Source organism: Toxorhynchites rutilus, chromosome 2 (genome assembly GCF_029784135.1).
Source record: "Toxorhynchites rutilus septentrionalis strain SRP chromosome 2, ASM2978413v1, whole genome shotgun sequence".
Taxonomy (NCBI): Eukaryota; Metazoa; Arthropoda; class Insecta; order Diptera; family Culicidae; genus Toxorhynchites; species Toxorhynchites rutilus.
The window spans coordinates 343,970,408-343,992,884 of NC_073745.1; the positions used below are offsets into that span (position 1 = coordinate 343,970,408).

At 38.1% G+C, this 22,477-nt stretch overlaps 2 protein-coding genes across 2 annotated transcripts; both read left to right on the plus strand.

Moving 5' to 3' along the window:
- The first annotated feature begins 2,823 nt into the window (after positions 1–2,823).
- On the plus strand, positions 2,824–17,052 carry LOC129768886 (uncharacterized). Its single transcript, XM_055770824.1, has 3 exons — positions 2,824–3,193; positions 3,263–3,331; positions 16,579–17,052. The coding sequence occupies exons 1-3, from the start codon at positions 3,179–3,181 to the stop codon at positions 17,005–17,007; spliced, it is 513 nt and encodes a 170-aa protein (XP_055626799.1). The 5' UTR covers positions 2,824–3,178; the 3' UTR covers positions 17,008–17,052.
- A 3,137-nt stretch (positions 17,053–20,189) lies between these two features.
- LOC129768453 (uncharacterized) lies at positions 20,190–21,746 on the plus strand. Its single transcript, XM_055770123.1, has one exon. The coding sequence runs from the start codon at positions 20,275–20,277 to the stop codon at positions 21,676–21,678; it is 1,404 nt and encodes a 467-aa protein (XP_055626098.1). The 5' UTR covers positions 20,190–20,274; the 3' UTR covers positions 21,679–21,746.
- The last annotated feature ends 731 nt before the right edge of the window (positions 21,747–22,477 follow it).

Below are 22,477 nucleotides of genomic sequence, written 5' to 3' on the forward strand. Positions count from 1 at the left end.
TACAATTTTGTGCATTCGTCGTCCCAGCCAGGAGTGGCTGGTTTTCTTTTAAACGGAGCACTTGGAACTTTTCTTCTTTGTGCTTCCAATGAGCTTTTATACATCAAATCTACGAAAAATCGATATTCTTCCAATGGTGGAAGTATATCTATTGATTCGACACCAATTGTTACCGCCGTTGCAAATTTTTGCCAGTCGATGTTCCTTGTTAGATCAAATGGAACTCGAGATGGTTCAGTGGATTGCGGGCTACACTTGATTGATATATTGATTGGCAAGTGATCGCTACCATGGGGATCATTGATGACCTTCCACTGACAATCTAATGATAGCGAGCTTGAGCAAAAAGATAGGTCGAGTCGACTTTCTCGAGCCGGAGGTTTTGGAATTCGTGTCGCTTCACCAGTGTTCAAGATAGTTAAATTGAAATCGTCACATAAATCGTAAAAAATAGCCGCTCTAGCGTCATCATAAGGATCACCCCACCCAGTACCATGGGAGTTCATGTCACCCAGTATTAGAACTGGGGATGAGAGAATCGAGACTAGATTCCAAAGTTGACTACGGCTAATGTTAGTATTTGGAGGAACGTATACTGAAGCTATGCAAAGTTCTTTATTCTTTGCCGTTATTTGACACGCGACAATTTCGACGTCTGATAGAGCTGGGAGAGGAATTTTATAGAAAGAGTAGCACTTTTTGATCCCCAAAAGTACTCCTCCATAAGAATCATTTCTATCCAGGCGAATAATGTTAAAATCGTGGAAGTTGAGTTCTGTATCAGAAGAAAGCCATGTTTCAGAGAGGGCAAATATATCACAATCATAATTTTGAAGTAAAAATTTGAACGAATCTAGTTTTGGCACTAGACTACGGCAGTTCCATTGTAGCACATTGATCATATCTTCTACTACGCTAGGGGAATTATCCATCGAATGATATGATTGATGCAAGGAGGGGCCATGAAGCAGTCAATTGCTTAAGATAAGACTTCAGAGATGGAAGCAAGGCAGAAATAAGGCTTCTAAGGGGGTCTTGAATATTGAGGGTGTTTAATATAAAGTCCACAATGTCCGAAAAAGCTATCAATCCTCGATTGGACGCGAATTTTCTATGAGAAGATCGAGGGGCAGCGTTTTTGTTTCTCTCTCTTCTGGGTAACGGCGTATAATCCTTACTGCAACCAGGAATTGGCTGAGAAGGAGTCTTCGGATTAGTTTTTTTACCATTATCCTTGGAATTGGTCTTCTGAGGATCATTTTAGCTTTCTTACGGTGCATCATTGGTGAAGAGAGTTTTCTTTTTTGAGAATCATCCTCTGTCGAAGATTCTGGTGCAGCCGTAGTGTGATCCTCATCAGAATCAGAGTCCAATTCTTGAGTTGACAAAACCGAAAATTGGTTTTCATCATGAGCGGCTGATGCGGCCTTGAGCATTTCAGCATAAGTCCGCTTGGAGCGTCCTGTGATAGAACGCTTCACTTTATCGGAGTGCTGTTTGTACTTTGGGCACTCCTGTAGTGCGTGAGGATTCTCGCCACAGTGGATACATTTTTCCAATGTTTGTGTACAAGAATCCTCACTGTGTTTTTCACCACATTTACCACAGCGGAACTTGTTGCCGCAATGGCTGGAAGAATGTCCCAAAATTTTACAGATGGTGCAATTATAGACCCGCGGTACAAACAAGCACACCGGAAAAAAAACACTATCTACTTTCACATAGTTCGGGAGAACACAACCAGCGAAAGTCACCCGAAACGAGTGTGAAGGCTTATAGACTTTTTGGTTGTCTTCCAAAGATGCTACATGTAGTTGCCTAACATCCAGAATCTTCACAAGCTCACCAATTAGGGAGTTTTTAAAACAACCCGATGCTTTTTTCAATTCTTCAACACTCAGACTCGCATCGGAGACTACGCCTTCTATCTCCACATCTCGAGAAGGGATGTAAATGTGGTACTCCCTGTTGAAAATCTCGTGGTCAACAATCTTGTTCGCCACATCAAAAGTCGGTGCTTCTACACGCAGTTTGTCCGGTCTCTCTTTACGTATCAAGACATCCGGATACTTACGCAGCAAATCTCTTGAAATGTCAAGAGTTCTCAACGATTTCTCCTTGGGCCGAAAGAAAACAACCCATGGTGCCTTTGAGGACTGTTGGTAATAGCGCGTCCGCGCAACAATAGCATCAGCAGACGCCATAACGGTTGCGCAAACGGTGCGCAACCGTCTATGAAAAACAAAAAAAAACTTTCTCACACACACGCACACACACACGCGTGCGCGCAAAAACTCAACTTAAAACTAACTTAGACTTAAAAAACACTATAGCGCGACGGCAAAATCTATTGTTGTACTTCTCTGTTTTGTTGACGGCGTTCAGTGGAACGAATGAACAGGCCACCGATCCGGGCTTCCCAGAGAGGCGCGTCCTGTTGCTTTTGGTGCAGTTCACTTGCGACGAAAGCAGAAAAAAACCAACTAAAAACCACTTTAGAAGAAGGAAAAAAACAGCTTCGATTTATTACTAACAGAGCACGAACAATAGACGTCCGGCTCTTACAATTGATCGATGAGGAATCTATCATATAACTCTTTGACATTTAATCTTTCGAATGAAGTGATTATTATACATTACACATTACATATTAACGTTCAAAACCTTGCACTCCAGCGTCACTCTCTCGTTTTCGAAACTTTGAACTTACACCCCGGTACAGAAATGAAAGACGTAGTCCTACGTCAAAAAATGCTAATGTTAAAACATTATTTACGTCTGAAATTGTTTAGAGTGTAGGATTCCTACCGAAACAAAACGATAACTTCAATAGATCGAACAAAAATGTAAACAATGCAGTAACAAGTTAAAATTTTCCGCAAAATATCACACCAATCTCGCATTGTTTAGCGATTTCAGTGATTATTCAAAACCATTATACAAGTATTTTTTTTGCTTTTATTGTCAGTAAAATATCGTCACAACTGAAATTGTTAATATGCGGTACACAATTGTTTGAACATACACATTTACTTATTGAGTCTAGTCACACATACACAGTATACTCATTACATAACCCCTAAAATTTCAACATTGAACGCGGTTTGTTTGATTTGTGTAGGAAATATAGTCCAAAACAGGCACTTTCAACAAGAAATTTCGTAGCAACTCGGCAAAAATGGCTCTCAGATCGGTAAGCACTGTAAAATTTTCTCTCCTGATATAATACTACTACCCACTATTTCGAAACCCGTGCTTGCAGATGATCCGTTCGCTGACCACCGGAACGAAACGATGTTTCAGCAGTATGTATGAACCGGACTATCTCGAGGTAAGCTATTCTACCATCTCTCGCGCAAGTAAAGTGCAAGACGTATATCTTTGGGCATCAATATTACTCGTTCTCGGTGAAGTGTGCACCGATAGGCATCTTCCATCATTTGTACAGCATACAGTTCGGCGGATTCTTGAAGAGCCATGAGTGCCTCACTGGTTATTCTTAAATTTTGCACTCTATACGCCATTAAGATTTCACGAATCAATCGTGCGAACGGAAGCTTCGGTATCAATAAATGGGTGGTGTTTTGGAGCTTGGCTATTTCTCGCAGCGCCTTGGCAGAGCGAGTATGGGGCCGACGCTCCTCGGACTGACTTCTCCGTTGCATACCGGAATCGCTCGAACTTGATGAACGACGGCTTTCGGAAGTCGAACGTCTTCCTAGTCTAGGGTTGCCTCTGGTCGAACCACGGGATGCAGATGACGAACGTTCTTTCGTTGTTGGTTGTAACTTAGCCTTTTCTCTTGTCGTAATTGCTGGCACTGTTTTGGCTGGTTTCCCCCGAAATCGGCGTGGCATTATTACCGGTTTTACAATATATTTTCGCTAGAAAAATTTAATTCTTTAAATCCGTTACAGGCTTCGTGTTTAAAGTTACATTTGAATGTGTTGGTTCGAATGTTATCAACATCTGTCAATGGTATTTCAATGATCTGTGTTACTTTGTAGACAGGCTCAAGGTGTATATATATACTAAAGGTGTGACCGTGTCGTCAATAAGTTCGCGATGGGAAACGGTATGAATACACTTAGAAAAATCCTCGGTCGAAAACTACCAAATACATTTGGTAATGCAAAATTACTAGAATGTACAAATTTTTTGTACATATTGTCAAGCAATGTTGGTGATTGACGAGAGAATCGACGAAAGCATCCAAGTTTTTTCAGCATGTGAAAACAGCTTCTTTAATCAATGTGTTGGTCTCGCATCATACGATACCACTCAGTGAGTGAGCGAATCCAAACATGTGGTAGACAAGTTCATTCTGTCTCTTAAGTAGAAAGAACAGCATCTCTGTCGACCAATGATTCACTCTCCATCGATCGGATTTGTGTGCGGATGAGACAGAGAAGGATCGCCAAGCGATAATTTTCCCGTGATTGCACTCATTTGAAAATTTTCATACCGACAGCAAGCGTTTTAGGGGCCAAATGTCTGTATATTGTGATGCATACCGTACAAATATTTATAAGCAGGGAACAAAGCGGCGATTTTTATTAGATCAGTTGTTTTTGAATGTCCCCTACTATGTTTTGTAAATGCTTGTGGTATAGTAGTTTGTTTTCGAAGAATGGCAGTATAAGAGACATTGGAAAACCGCCAGCAAGTAACTTTTAACGACAAAAAAATCAGGACCACACGCCTAACGGAAAGAAGAAAACATCGAATAAAAAAGTCTGGTGCATGCGAATATACACACAGATGTGATATGAAATTGATAGCAAGAATTTTTATGTTATTATACCATCCGGAAGTCAATATTTACCAGTTTTCGCATGGAGTATAGCGTTTCACCAATCGATGGAAAATAAATACGATACAGTAATCTTCCGAATATACATATTTCAGTTTTTGCGGAATGTTTCTTCAGAAAAGAAATGAAGTTCTAATGTAAATCCGAAAGAACTTTTCACATCATCAAATAACGTTACGTTCCAGATTGCATCCATTACTTCTCCCAACAAAACGTTTTTAACCTGTTTTTAACCCTAATATACTCGCGCAAATGGTCAAATGGCCGTCGGAAGCGGCGGTGTCTCGCACGCAAACCTGGGATCCACTGATTGCCCGGTTAGTTTGAAACATAGGATACGATCCTTTAGCAATGTCCGACCGAGCTCTAGCGAGCGTCGGACGGTATACGTCTGCCCGGGGCGTTACGTTTGCCTGGGGTGATACGTTTGCCCGGTTAATTTTTGTTTTGAAATACAATACCGCGCCACAATATTTATAGCCTACTACACTTTTTATGAGTGGTGGTTTCTGTTGCAGTCGTTTTCTCCTGCGCTTTATTCCGGGAATCGAAGAACACATATTAATAGAGTATCACGTTTTATGCAAGGAATATTGAACAGATTTTCTTCTGTTAAGAACTTAATAACAGAAAAGGTTACAATTATGATTTTTTGGGGATATATTGAAATAATTTTAATATTAGTTAAGAACGAGTAAGTACAGGTCGGACTCGATTATCCGGAGCCTCGATTATCCGAAATTTTAGACCCGATCATCCGGAGTATTTTGGTTTTGATTTTTTTATCGAAAATTTTGAATAATTTGTTAATATACTTTATAAATATGGTTATTTGAACAAATTTGTGCGAAGCTAGATATTTTTTTTAGTAAATTTAAAAATTTAGGAAATTCCAAATTCAAATGAATACATCGATTTAATATTTAAACATACCTAATATGATAATTTAATGAAACATGGATGTAGTTAGGATGAGCAGTTTGATTTATTGAATTCTCAAAATATGTCTATTTAGCGTCTTCATATGTTACGATATTATCGCAGAATAGATTTAATTTAATTTATTTTTTTTGCAAATTATTATTTATTTTGGTTCAAAAATAAATTCAAGAGTAACGATGTACATTAGAGTGCCAGTGAGAATGGTCATCTCAAATTTACGAATGGGACTTCCTGAAAAATATCGATTACCTCGAAAAAATACACTATACAACATTTTAGCTCATCCAGACTTTACTTACTATTGTCGTAAAGACGCCAAAGTTTGAGTCTTCCGAAAACCATAAAATCACCGTTCATGCGTTCTTTTACAGCCGACAACGGGATATCAACATTTTCCTTGACTTCACAATGGAATCAGTCGGTACGTCGTCCCAAGCCTCAGCCACCCAAAACATAGCATCCCTAATGTTGATTCGCTTAACCATCTCGAACTCTCCTTGGCTCCTGGATGCCAAGCTTTTGCTTGTATTTGGACTTGATCATTTGAATAATATTTTGGTTCATGAGCTGTAACAAGGCAATGTTTTTTTTCGAATTTCAAAACATTCTTCCTCCCCCATGGGGCGCTAATCAATTTGTGGCTAAGATACTGCATTATACAGATAAGTCAGTGCAAATCATAGTTATTTTACGTTTACCGAAAGATTTTCTTTTAATTTTTTATGATTCGATTATCCGGAAAATTCGAACATCCGGAGTGAAAATAAAATCAACATTCCGTTTCGTCTCTAGTCGAGAGTGAGTAGTCTGAGAAACTGATCATCCATTGCAGACCATTGGACAAAAGATTTCTTCAAAGATTTTGTGTTTTTTCAAAAGCCATCAAAGTCCAGCGTGGATACAACCAAGTTACAAAACTAGAGGGACGAGATCTAGCGTCATGAGGATGCATCGTATGCCTTTTCGAAATTTACAACAAATCAGTCTAGCCAGCAAGTAATCAACTACCCATCCCCTCTTAGATGATGCCTACACACGCTACTTATGATTTTTTTACACGCTACTAATGATAAATCATTGATTTTCGATACAAGTTATCTCAAAAGCTTATTTCAATAAGTGCGATCGGAGAGTTTCTCGTGAGCAGCCATCGAAGACGGACATAGTTTTGGTTGCTCTGTGTTTTTTTATTTTGTTGAAGTTCCGGTGATGGGCGGCACTATTTTCTTTAAAGTCCAGAGGTTTCAGCTAGAATTGTGTTAAAAACAATAACGAATGATAGTGACCAATAGCTAGTTTTCCAACGTTGTTTCTATGAATGTGAAAAGTGTATATATCTGGTGAAGAGCCATTATCCTCCGACATGTTTCGATGTGATCCAGCTTCGTCTGTTGTGTTACCGGTGTATAGAGTCGATTAGCAGCTAAATCAGAAGTGATTGAAATCGGAAAGAAAATGTGGTCCCAGTTGACAGAAAATGCAATGCTAAAGCATGCTAGATAAGTGTTTTTCTATTCTATTCCGTAATCATTTTTTTTTTCAAATGGCGGTGTGATTGTAACATCCAAATCTCTAAACTCTCCCTTTACCTTTATTTTTGTTTAGATGGGAGAGCGAGAGAGGTTAAAGTGCTGAGAGTTTTTCGTTTGTATAAGTGTGGCTTGTATGTATTGCCGCGGTTGTGAGTGAGTGCAGGGTGTTGTGAGGGGGTGAATGCAGTTGTCCCGATTGAATCTTGGAGACTTTGGGTGGTTATGTAATCCTCGCTTTTTCACTGGGGACAAGTTTTCTTCTCTTCTATCTCTGTCTATCTTACGCTGGGCTTAGTAGTCGACTGTCTGAGGTGCCGATCGGGGAGAGCTTTCTTTTTCTGAGGTGCATTCTCCTCTAATTCTCTCGTTCTCTTCAAGTGTTGTGCTATGGGTTTTTTGTATCTCATTTCGTTTGATGTTTACGTGTTTGTGGGAGCCGAGGATTTGATGCTCTATTCTCGCCGCTCTGAGGGGAGCATGGGGTTCAGTGGTTCTGAGGGAACCATGCATTTGGAAATGTTTATGCAAGCGAACGCAAAAGTATTTTCAATTACCAAATTAAAAACTATTCAATAAAGGTAAAACTATTTCAATTGTTATGATTTTCCGTTGCTCTACGTGCGATGTGGAATAGAAATTTATAGTAAGTATAGGAGTTATTGTGTAAAACGTTCGCTGTGCAGAAAAAGGGGGGTAGTTGCTCTGAATAGATTTATTATAGTTGGAAAAGATGCGTATATTTCTGATCTTATTGGTTTTAGAGGTCTCTCGGTCTCTTGGTTACCTTCTCAGGTTTCCCACAGATAGGGAGATATGTTGTACTGTAGTTGTGGGAATATTTATGTAGAAATAATGTGTTTTTTGTTTGTGGGAAGTTCAAAAATATCGTATTTCGGTGTCGCGTCTACAAGCATAGGATTGAAATTTTATCGCCCGTTTGTTTAAAATATGCGATTACTCCCGGTTCATTTTAAGGGCCGATTATGGAGATCTTTCGCGTGCCAGTATATGCCGAAAAATCAACGCACGATAAATCATGAATTATAAAGTTTATATGGATTTCTCGCGCAGTTGACTTTTTAGAGCTCTCGTTGAGATTATTCGTTGTCGCATTGGTGCATATGGAATAATAAATGTTCAATAAATTACAAAATATAAAGTTGGTGTGTTCTTTGTGCAACTTCGCTGGTTCTGCTCAGTCACGGAGAGCAACTACGAAGTGTAAGGCTATTCCAGCTCAAATCACAAAATCCCACTAACCACTATCCCTTCCATGATAATCGCTAGGGAACCACGCTATAGAGGCGACCCTTCTGGCCTTCGGGCGGCGAATTTCATACTAACATTCCTTCCCTTTCCCTGGTGACTGTAAGGACGTGGCCGGCGTCGTTATTGACCATTCAAAGCTTGAATCACCGAAAATTGCACAACGAGAATGATTTGCTAGTCCCAAGCGTCATTCTGTGGGTTCTTTGGCAATTTGGTTGGTTCAGGTCAATCACGGAGAGCAACTACGAATTGTACAGTCTACCCAAGCTCAAGCTCAAGCTCAAGCTTATTTCAATAAGTGCGATCGTTTGCCCCATAGGCTGCGAACTTGTGCTTCCACTATTGGACAAAAGTCCGCATTTGACGATTTGTATTATAATAAATATTGGACATGCAAAACTCGAAGTATTTATAGATTGCGTTTCGAAGGTTATATATAGTTACTATTTGGTAAGCAAACTGAACCCTATTGGCTTTCCTTTTGAATGTTATTAGACGACAACTGTTAGGTGCGCATCTGCGAGAATTAGCACATCGAAAAGTTCTATTTCCATCGCATCGCATTTTTGCCTTGCGATTCAATTCTTTTCTGAGAGCGACACCACTCTATCTCAAAGCGATTCGATCTAAAGCTCCGAGGCTAAGCACCCAATCGGATCAGGAAACGAAAGTAAAGCGACGGCAGAAACTAACGAACGAATTATATAATGATACAAGCGAGCATCGATGAACACGTACACAGATACCAAACAATGACTCTCAAGCTGTGTTTATTCAGTGTTTTCGTTGACACGTCAGTTTTCTGTTTCATGAGTGATTTAAAATATATTATTGTGTGCGTTGAATAAATCAAATAAGAAAATGTAACGAGCGCTCGTTGATACTATTGGAACCATCCTTGTTGTCAACAAACCCGCATCCCTACCAGAGATTAGTATATTATACTCGATAACATTAGTAAGCTTGGATATTGTCATATCTGAACTGGTGAGAAAAGCGCGTATTAACCATTTTCATTATTCCCATAAGGCAATACGGAGGTATAATAAGGATATAATTCTGATACGTGCATTTTCGGCGAGAAAATGTAGCCGATATTGGGCTTCCGAATCATGGTTCTGCTTGACATATGTGTTTATTAGTACGGTCGAAAATGACTATAGATTGGTAGTATTTACCAAAAAATTCGTTATATTTACTAATTATTTCTCTCAGTGTATACAGAGGACTGAGTAAAAGGATTTGACTGCAAATAGAGATCTAAATTTTTCGTTTATTCGATTGTCGATTAATCGTGGGGTCATTTTTGAATATTCGATTCATTTGAATAATTGTCTTTCAGTATTCGATTACGTTTATATTTATAGCAAATATTTATTTCTTGTAACCAAAAAGAACAGACATTTATAATAAAAAATATGATGTCATAATTTTAAAAGTTACATTAAATATAATTTTTAAATAAACATGGTGCAGAATAATGGTTTCTGAATGAAATGGTATTTAGTACATATATTGATAAATTTACCATTTCATGATTTTTTGAGGACGATTGAAAAAAGAGCACACCTTGAAAATGATGCACAATATTTTTATTGCACCAACATAAATTTTTTTCTGTTCAAAATTACCTGTTCTTTGAATGTTGTTGAAATAGTTGATTTGTTTGAATATTTCTGCTTGGTCCATATAGCTACTAGTTCAAAAGCAGTATATTTATAGAATCATTGACCACTAGTATGGTATATTTTCCTTGGCACTCTGAATTTGAATACTACTATTTTAGAACGGGAGCTGATAGAGATGTCTAAATTTTTCGTTTATTCGATTATCGATTAATCGTCGGATCATTATTAAATATTTGTGAAATAATTGTCTTTCAATATTCGATTAATCGAGCGAATATTTTTTCTTGTAATGATAATGAACAGACATTACATGATGAAAAAGATTACGATATTATAATTTTAAAAGTAACATTAAATATAATTGTAAAATGAACAGGGCGTAGAATCATGGTTTTTGAATGAAATGATATTTTAGTATAATGATAATTACATGATTTTTTGTATCACGTTGTCTATCGGGTAGTCGATGTTAGATGGTCGCTGTTGGATAAAAAAAAACTATAGCCTAACTTTGTCTATTTGTCTTGACCTAAAAATGCATTAACCTTGAAAATGGTTCCTTTTTTCATTATTCGCGATTACTGTGATAACTATTCGATGTATTCATATTTTGATTTTTCATTATTCGATACCAAATTACTCGATTATAATTGTAGATATTTCTACAATTCTACTCCCTGAACTCTTCTTCGCAGTCTTCTCCACCACCATGGAATCATGTTTATGCTTCAAACGTAAATGGTTTAGCATATTTAAGGATTTTGGACGAAACACCATGGCGGTTAGCACTCCTATACTCACGCATAGGTCTGAGAGACCGAGAAATGAATTATTCGTTCATTTCTCAGAAAACATCAACACTACGACATTGCGATTCTCTCTAGCTTCCTCATTCGTTGTTCGTCATCATTAATCGTATCGTATGAGTTGGTACGAAGGGGATGTGTATCACTTTTTCACCACTTTCGGTCTGAGACACCTACGCGAGTATAGGAGTAACTTTTTTGGACAAGTGACTGTTTTCCTATTTTAGAATATTGTTCAATGAAATGTATAAATTAATGTCAGTGGCGTGGAATGTTTATTAAATATAATGCATAATATCATTTTTGGACCATTCTTATTTGATTTTAGTCCTTTTTGTCGCCGGTATTTACGTTGTTAGATTCATACGTGCGAAAGTAAAGTACAAATGTTTCACATTCGTATAGTTGTTCACTAAATACAATGGTCACACATATACAAACTTGTGAAAGAATTGCACTTGAGGAAGAATTATAAACTGAAAACTATAAATTAATCGGTGGCTTATGGTTGTTTTTACAGTTACAGCTTCGGTTTTTTTTCTATAATATATGAGCTGAAAAATATCGACGATAAAACAAGTCGCAGGAAGTTCCTAGAAATCCTTTTATATCATCTTTTTATGCCCCATTAAAAAACAGGCATTAAGTTTTTGTTAACCAAGAATACCGAAACAAAGAATATTAGATATAGGAAAACTTGAAATTCCAGAACCCTTATCATCTGGTGACTATCTAGGAGGTCGTTATACATTATTCTCTTCAAAAAAGACCCAAAAAACACGCTACAACTGTATGAAATGTGAAAAATATGTTTGTCTCGAGCATGCAGTTATGGTATGTTCGGATTCTTTTACTAATGAAATTTAAATCGATAAATACGTTTCCATGTTATTTCAAAGCTCTCTATACTTTCATGAATTATATTCAGTTGCTCACTTACTTAATAACAGGAAAAAAAGAATTTCGAATTTCGTTGTTTGTGTTGGAGTATCAAAAATTAATATGTTTTGAAGAGGCTGAATTAGATGACTATTAAAACATTAAACAACATTATCAAACATTTTTCATTCACATTTCACACATTCCATTACAAATAGTACACTTCCCATATTCATATTGTAATTCATTATACAATTTTTTGTTAACGTAGAAGGTACCACCAAGTTTCATTCATTTAACTATAGTTTTTGTGTCAGATGTGTCATTTTTATTAATGAACTCGAATAACGTAAATGTTGTAATTCGTCTTTTTCAGTTGTTTTAATAAAAAAAAAAGTTCAAAAAGTAATCTAACATTTGACGAGAAGTGAAATTAAATTATAATTGAGTTTAGAGAAGTTTAGAAGTCAACAATACTGAAATTTCAGTATCTGCCAAAATTTCAGTTGTGCCCTTATGATTTTGAACGCTAGCATTAATTTTTGAAAATATATAGTTCGTTCATTTTTATTCATTTTTAATAACAATAACTTCTCTATGTAGTGGATTATTATAAGAAAAGTAACACTTTTCTCCTCTTTGATTATTGGACTCTTTTTGACAACCTATTTAAATTTATCCGCATGACCCAGGTTTACACGCGCAAACATTACATTTAATAGAAATCCGAACAAACATTAGATCGTATAATTTGACATGTCGATCAAATTATAAATCTTGTATATTCACCCAGAATTTTTATACTATAGCCATAATTGGAGGCGATATACATACATCCACATTTAGATGATATATGATGCATATAACTGACATGAGGGCGATATACGTTTCATTTAACACTGATATGCGATTTGAGCCGACATTGCTATATAAAATGAATAGAACGTGCGTATATAATACTGCACATCGCTATATTAGGATGATCGTTATACCGATATGCGACTTAATCCATCAATGATATAGAAAATCGTGTTTTGCATTTTATACGATTTCGGATAAACATGATGCATCCTTTGATTGATATTTCATACGATTGAAATTTGATACGAATGTATATGCGACCCAGCATGTGGAAGAGTTATATGATTTAATGTTTGCTGGGTACTATCGTATAAAACGCGAAAAATCCAATTTTATTCATCACTACAGATTAAGTCGTAATTCGGCCTGACAAGCATCGATTTTCTGACACACTATCGTAAAGCCATCATATATGTAATTGACATCATATATGTATATGATGCAAATGCAGTTCGGGAGTCGCATAGAGGTATATTTCAAATCAATGAAGTACTGTGTAAAATCGTGTTACATGCTGTGGAAAATTATTTAACAGAAAATCATCGTAATGGATCTAGATCGTAATGGATCGTTCCTGTTATTTTGAAAAAAACGAAACTAAGTATTCAGTTTGCTTGATTTCGAAGACTTCCTTTTCCTTAGAACACAATTGAAAACGTAAAATTGGCAACCAGGAATGACGAATCCGAATGCACGAAATACGGTGCGAGTAAGCATACGAGTCGGTCTAGTCAGTTACTGCAGTGCATCATGCCAGTTAGTGTCATGTGTGATCCGGCATGCGAGCTACTTCAAAGTTTTTTGATTTTACTCGCATTCGCATCCCTTAAAGTGCGATTCACATACAACATCCACGTCACGTTCACGTTCCGTCCCGTCACGTTGCGTCAATTATTTGTTCATTTAGCGCAAAGTACGTAGGATAGAAGGTAAGGGATATTTCCTGTATTTACACACGGAGAGCGCATGTGTTACACACACAACGAAGTAAGTAATAAAAACAGGAAGTGGGTTATATCTATGGTATAACCGCAAGGGTGACGTAGGACTATCGTTGATTTAGAGATCATTTGTTTGAAGTTTAATCTGAATTCATTCTGAATGAATGAATATTTGGAGAACTTCGAAAACGAGAGCGTTACGTTGGAGGCACAAGGTTTTATGCATCCAATATTGGATACGGAAATATCCTACTGATGGGGAAGAATAATCTTCAGAAGCTATCCTGTTAATTGCGATTGATTGAAAAATCACAAAACCAAATGTATTTGGTCACAGTGTTACATGGATAGAAAACATTAAAATAAACTCTTTCACATGAATGTAATTTTAAATTCCCAGAGGAACTGGCAGATTATTTTCAGTAACGATTAGATATTCCCACATTTTCCTCGATACTGGAAGCCCACCAGTGGTTAATGCTAACTCGATAACCATCTGTTAATAGCACTTGATTGAAACATATTTGGTCACAGTGTTACATGGATAGAAAACATTCAAATAAACTCTTTCGCATGAATGTATTTTTAAATTCCTAGAGGAACTGGCAGATTATTTTCCGGATCTTTCTCGATGCTGAATGGAATCCAAACGGAAAGAATTCCGCGCGTGTATGTGTGTGTGTAGCGGCTGCTTCGATGGTCACCTTCACTTCTCCTGAAGGATCGGCTTCTCTGTGCTCCCTCACAGTTTCAAACAAACTGCTTGCGTTTCAGGGCAGATCTCGATCCTTCGCCGTCCAGCACCCTCAGCAACGATGTTGTCTTGTCGATGTCCTCACGAAAAATGAATGCGTCTCACCACCAGAATATCGCTTAAGTATGCTTTTTGTGCGTGATAGAATCGAGAGAAGGCGTGGTTTACGATGGCAATTTGGAAGGCAAACTAGAGGGGAATGAACTCTCTGAGCTCGGAACTTTCGGCGACTGAGCAATAATCGATTGCGGGCGCATACAATATTGGATACGGAAATATACTACTGATGGAGAAGAATAATCTTCAGAAGCTATCCTGTTAATTGCGATTGATTGAAAAATCACAAAACCAAATGTATTTGGTCACAGTGTTACATGGATAGAAAAAATTCAAGTAAACTCTTCCACATGAATGTAGTTTTAAATTCCCAGAGGAACTGGCAGATTATTTTCCGGATCTTTCTCGATGCTGAATGGCACCCAAACGGAAAGAATTCCGCGCGTGTATGTGTGTGTGTAGCGGCTGCTTCGAGATCTTCCCGGGGAACTGTTTGTGGCATCACTCTCCTCCTGATGGATTCCCTTCTGGCCTAAGGTGCACAAACAGGCTCTTGGTGTTCATCTGCGCTTTCATGATAAATGAAGAGCTTCACCACAACAGCGACAACATGCTCCAATCGCTGTTCAATTAGAACTGAGTGGATTTCCGAGCGGCGCTCGCTTATATACCGATCGGTGATTTCAATAGCCTGTTTTGAAAGCAAATTTAAGACTATTGAAACAAGTTTTTGGATCAGAAAGTAACAAGTATAGAACGCGTAGACATTTAATCTTTCGAATGAAGTGTTTATCAACCCATTTCGTTCAGTTGTTTAGGAGCTATTAACACTCAAAATCTCGGTCTCCGGCGTAACGCTTTCGTTTTCGAAACTTTGATTTTACACCCCGGTATAGAAATGAAAGACGTAGTCCTACGTCAAAAATCCTCAATTTGTTTGAAGGTCTGAAGTTTTTTCAATATTTCTCTATTTTAAAAGTTCTAAAAATTATAAAAAGTGAGTAAGGTTTTATGTGATTTTTTATCGATTTAATACTGAACAGTTTTTGTTTACTTCAGCGAAATGTTGATATACCACGTCCTGCGATGCCAGAACAGAATAATTTCGAATGAGATAAACTAATCGGAGACGTTTTCAGCTATCCCATGCATCCGCTCCTTGGATCGGGATACTATGCGATGGGACAGTTTGCCTTTCCGGTTGCGCGTGGCATCGAGTTCGGGGCCCAAATTATGGCCCCACATTGAAAGTCGCCACTGTACCACTCTCATCGCCAATGTCCAATTACAGGTCAAAATCGCCTCCAATGCGACACTGAGTGGTGGTTTGGTTTGGTTTGGTTTTGAATTATAGAGACTTTAAGAGTTCATTCATCTCTAGGCACTGAGTGGTGCCTCGGCATGTCGCATTAAATGTAAATCACTGTATATGCCAGTTAGGTGCATCACATATCATCCAATAATACGGAATATTTGATGCTGTATATACGCTGATTATACGATTTAAGTGCGATTCACATACAACATCCACGTCACGTTCACGTTCCGTCCCGTCACGTTGCGTCAATTATTCTTCCAAGCAGTTCTTATGCAAACATTCACATACACCGGCAACGGGAACTTTGACTTGCCGTTGCTGGTGTATGTGAATGCTTCAATAGGAATTCAATGGAAGGATATTTGACGCAACGTTACGTGACGGAACGTGAACGTGACGTGGATGTTGTATGTGAATCGCGCTTTAATGTTTGCTGGGATTTTAGAAAAATCATTGAAATAGTTTTCTAACGATTCTACCGTGACCTCATTAATAAATTATGGTGACACAATTTACATTCAATATTTTTCCACCGCTTGCATAAAATTCTACTACATGGAAATGAATGCAATGCGTAAAAGTTATTCTTCATTCTTTGATATTATTTTTTTTAAATGTGTGAAGCTCAATGCTATCAAAGTGAATAAAAACATAAATTATCCGAAAATTGTTTGGAAATTATGACACATGGTTTTGTTCAACAACGCGCCATTTGTATTAACTAAGCTATTTTCGCTTGACTTATTTTTCCACATATAATCTATGATTTCTTCTGCAGAAACTGCGACCAAAGTTCCCGCTGTATAATACACTGAATTTCACCATCAAGGGCTACGATTATTCCATTTTGGAGAGCTACCAGAAGTTCATTCACAACGTAGGCGATTCTATGGAGTTGGACATTGCGGACTGTTGGGCACATACTCCACAGAAGTTCAACGTGCAAAAGTTCAAACCAGCTTCAGCGGTCATTGAGAGTGAATACAAATTGGCTTTGTACGAACGTAACGTTCAGGTTGCAAACCTCCAGGCACCATACTACCCCATGTTTGTACGTCTTCTACAAGCGGCTCTACCCGAGGGAGTTACACTGGTAGTTACCGAACACACAGACGAGGTCGAAGATGCCCGGTACGTTCCGGATAGGGATCTAATCGAGCTGAAACAGAAACTGGATGGAATGGGTGGTCCGAAAGAGAAGAAATAATATCCTTTGGGGAGTATCGAAATTAAATAAAATTAAAAAAAAGTTGACTGGGAACTAAAAAATTCTTTATCCGAAAATTCCTTCTTGTGAAGTGATTGACAAAATATCTCCGCATTGTTTCTTTGAGCGACGATCGCCATTTGAGTTTTTTCCCATTCTTTGTTTAAAATAAATATCCATTTTCATCGGACCACAAGCTACAAAATATTCTTGTATTATTCGGATGTAATGGTAGCTCTAAAGCTGCTGAGATAATAATATCTACAAATTCAAGTGATTTTTCTACTCATCAGCCCAGAAATTGAACGCATAAGTAGAATTCAAAAAAAAACCAGCAAAACGACTGTTGTTGATTGTTGTAATTTTGTCGTGCTTTGTGTGTTATAACATACTGTGAAAAAAAAATATAGGAGGTTGTGTCCAAAATACGACCGCATGTTGACGTAGAACTACACTGTTATTTTATACAAGTCGCCATACATTGGTGGCTTGAAATTACTAGGAATATAAACACTTCTCATCATTTTGCGCTATTCTCAAAAGAAACGTTTATGTTAATATTACTGGCCTCGAAAATAGTTGCATTACTTTCTCATGCTCGAGGGAAGCGCAGCTGTCACTCTTAGTGGAGGAGGTTTTGCTACTGGCAAGCGAAACCTAATCACATACAAAATTCCAGAACGACATTTACTTTCTTGGTGACTAAACAAGCGAAATAAACTATTTTTTGTTAATAACAACCTCGAAAACAGTAGCAATGCTTCATTATGATCAATATAAGCGCAAATGCAATCCCAGTTGAAGGCAGTTTTGCGATTGGCACGCGAACTCAAATAGTTATAACATTCCAGTAAGACATTCAAGATGCTTGGTATTCCCCAAATAATTTCCGCGTTATTCGTATCGTGTGTTTTTCTTTCTGCGTCATAAATTGGACGCTTCGCGTAGTGTGTGATGAGCAAGAAGAAGAGGAAGACAGGCTTGAGCCCTGCAAAAAAACGAACGCATTGCCAGGGGCAATAAAATTTCGAGGCAAGCGTCATCTAATGATGCACGCGATGTTGATGCAGTGAAAAGCGCTCGCACTAAACTGAGCCTTCGCGAGTGTGACACCGCATCGAACAACAGCGAAATAGGCGATTTCGGCGCGTCGGTCGAAAACGTAAACGCCGTTACCCAGGCAGTAACCAAAATCAAGCTCCCTCCGCTGGTGGTGAAGGCGAACGCTCTTGACAAACTCATCAGCGAATTCGCATCGGTTGGTGTTACAGCAGAGTACAAGCTGTGTAGCATAATTCAGTCTTTTCCCAAGCAATCAACATTGTTTGTTTCCGTCATCATAATGGCTTCGTTGGTGTCTTTGAGAATGCATCAATGCATTAAACTGACGTTATGGTGAAGCAGGCGCCAACAAATTATTTGGGGAATACCAAGCATCTTGAATCTCTTACTGGAATGTTATAAGTTATTTGGGTTCGCGTGCCAGTCGCAAAACTGCCTTCAACCAGGATTGCATTTGCGCTAATATTTAACATAATGAAGCATTGCTACTGTTTTCGAGGTTGTTAATATCAACAAAAAGAGTTTATTTCGCTTGTTTAGTCACCAAGAGAGTAAATGTCGGTCTGGAATTTTGTATGTGATTAGGTTTCGCTTGCCAGTAGCAAAACTTCCTCCACTAAAGGTGACAGCTGCGCTTCTCTCGAGCATGAGAAAGTAATGCAACTTTTTTCGAGGCCAGTAATATTAACAGAAGCGTTTCTTTTGAGAATAGCGCAAAATGATGAGAAGTGTTTATATCCCTAGTAGTTTCAAGCCACCAATGTATTGCTCTGTATGCATGCATGCGAACGCTTGTTTGGTGCTTGGTTTACGTTGTACGAACGATGCCTAGAGGTGCGATTCCTTTGAGGTAATGCTTAATAACATGTAGATTGATATTTGATACATGCATGTGTTTTCATTATTGTTGTTTCCATGCTGTGCCAAAGATATATTGATGTAGTTATGAGATGTGGAATAATGGTGCTGGTGCAACATGTATATAATCGACTGTAGCCGAATCTATGTTAATTGCGAAAAAGGCCACCGGAATATCATTAGAGGTAAATTTTCAATGCAATTGCGAGTGCAAGAATGAATCATCAATCAATTATCGTCAACCGATTCTACAATGAAAAAACTATTTCAAAGATTATTCTACTAAGCAGTTGTTTCTAAAATTTCACAGAATTAAGGTACAAACAAGCGGCTTATAAAAAATAACAGCGTAGTTCTACGTCAACAATTCGGTCGTATCTTAGACACAACCTCCTATAATTTTTTTTGTACTCGTTTGCGTTTTTTCAAATCGGAATGTTTCTCTAAAACAGACATTAAAACCATGGAGCCTGGGGAAATTGGTATTGCAAATGAGATGCAAGCTGCGAGTACTTTTGTACTCGCTTGCGTTTTTACAAACCGGAATGTGTTTTCCCAACACAAATTCCGAAACCAATAAGTTGGGAAAATCGGCAGTACTTATTATACCCCCATGCATTTTTACACTCCGGAATGCGTTTTGCTAACACGGTATACAAAAGCGGGTACAAATGCAACGCTTTGGTTCGGTTATTCAAGACTACATTTGAAGATATCTTATCATGTCGCCAGCTCACTGAACTTCTACGCATAGCGTTTGATGATTAGGCAATGGCATGGCATCAAACGCTGTTGAGGCATGTTGATATCTATTTGCTGCAATAACCACTACCATAATGCATGAATTGACCTAAATTGGGGTTTGTTTGCAATTGAATTCGTTAATTGTTTCATTCATTCACTAGTTTAATCAATAATTTAATCAACAGCTGAGGAACATTCGAAATGCGATTATTGCTAATTGAAAAAACACAAATGATTACTAAGCCAACGGCAGTCCTACGTCAACCTTTTTTTTATACGAATAAGTTACCAACAGGAGGAGCTTAAGTTAATTTCGTTTGATCCACTGTGTCCATAGAACGAACCCTGCATTCGATCTGCAATGGTATAATAAATACGGAACACGGAATTCATCCATCATTTTATTTCAAATTTTTAAATTTTTGTTCAATACTGTTGTGATATTGTTTTCGTATGTAATATTAAATATTTGAAAGAATAATCTGGCATCCCTGAAACTGTACCGTTGATAACACGAATTGCATCAAAACACGGAGTCGCCGCAGTTCTGTTTGTATACATTTTTTTTTGCTGCCACCAGCAGATGTTTTCATCGATCTCGAAATGGATAATTCAGAGTTGGTGTCGCTGCAAGCAGAAACCGAAAATACAGAACCATCATCATCAGGAGCTCCCGCGGGTGGTACTGTGCAGGCGTCCGATCTGGAGCAAGTCAACGAACCGGAAAATATCCTGGAAAAGTTGAAGGGTGATCGAATTGGTGATACAATGTACAGCGAAAGATTTGTGCTGACCACGATCCTCAAGCTGCCCCAGCTGGAGAGCAATTTAGCCGAGCAGGAGGATTTTGAGAAGGATCTGTGCAGTCTGTGGGATATGACCATCGAGAAGGATGTGGTTCTATTCCTGCTGAAGCATGACGTTATCGAGCTGTTTGTTGGGCTGACAGAAGCTTCCAACGATTTCCGGCTGGTGGAGATTTTGCTGGGAATTGTTGGGAACATGTGCTGCGTTGATGAAACGCACAAAGTTCTCTACGAGAACAAGTCTCTGTTCTTGAGTATTTGCCAGTTTCTCGATTCCAGCGACACATTGGTTCTGGTTCAGTTGATGCGAATAATCACAACTGTTTTGGATAAATCAGATGACGAACAGTTCGGCTGGTTCAAGGTATTTCGGGAGGTAGATGACATGACGGAAAAGTTGGCATTCATACTGAAAAGTACGACTAACAGGGAGCTGATTGAACATACGTTTGAGGCGGTCCATTCGATTGTGAATCGATTCACGGAAGCAGAAGTGGATTATACGCATCTGGTTGAGTTCTATAAAATATTTGGTAAGCTATGCCTTATCGAAGGTCTGATGGAGGGATTCAAACAAATCTATCCGGAGACGTTAGCCGACAATCAGTTTGAGGAAGAATATCTGACGAAAAAAGATCTGAAGATAATGCAGAAATTTTTGGACATTCAAGAGAATTTCATCATAAATGTGAATGAGGTTTTTGAGAATCAGATTGAAAATATTGGTTATTGCATCTATCGAATATTGATACCACTGAGCAGCGTGAATTCGCTCTTTCCGTTGTCCAAAGCGCACGTGAGAATTTTTGTCTGCGTGAATAGCATATACAGTGCAATAATTTATCATTTTCACGCGGGAACATTCCTCACACTCATCAAAATCTTCGAGATCCTTTCGAAAGAGCAAGAGGTGGCACCGAAGGCTCCGCCACCAATGGATGAGGAAAGTGAAGACAATGATCTTGAGTTCGACATTCAAACGGCGCTGGGGGAAATTCTCGAGACGCTTTATTATATGGCTGAGCCAATCGATAGCATTACTATCGGCAACACGTTGAGAAGCAGTTCGTTCAATGAAGCAATCATTCAGCGGCTTTGTAAGGCATTCAGGGAAGTGATGGTTGGAGATTCGCTACTTGGGAGAACCTGTGAATTGCTGATGGCTAGCGCTCAAAGTGTTTGGGCTCAGCGACATACGTGAATGTTTTATTACATTAAAGTTGTTCGAAGGGATTTTCTGCTTCAAAAAATATAAACCACTTTTTCGCAGCTCGTGTATTTTATTCAACGGCTCAAAACTAGAATATCACATGAAAATTAATAATAATACAATTGATATTTTTTTCAAACTCACATGAATAGTTTTTTTTTTGTTTCTACTATTTTAAATTCGTTTCTCCGTTTAGCAATCCCTTCTTGGTTTTTGTATTTCCTGTAATTTATATTAAACTACTGTTTCCGCTACACTTCGCTTCGATTTCATTCTACTCACGCTTTTTTTATGAAATATTTAACTCAATATTTTATCCAATTTTCAAAAATCTATAACTCTACTAGCTGACCCGGCAAACGTTGTTCTGACATATAAATAATGTTTAGTGAATATTTTGGGTGTAAAATGAAACATATATAATGGGCCTGATCACGAACGTCACTTCACGGTGAAAGCGACGCGAATTGTATACAACCTTATTACGGCTGTCACCGTGTGTGTAGCGGAAGAGTTCATCCGTCGTGACAACTTTGATGAACTCGGTGTTATTATGAATATCACGATACTGTCATGTCACGGAGAAAAACAAGTATATTTGTCACTTGTGTTTTATATGGTGAAAGCTAGTCACGCGGAATGGAGTATGTTTAATTTCGTATTTATTTGGCTTTTTGGCTAACATTTTGAATCTTGTCTTGTCTTATTTAAGAAACAAAAGATAAACAAACAGTAATTTACCCGCCTGGTGGCATTTTTAGATCGAAAGTCTGACGTATCCAGAGGACGT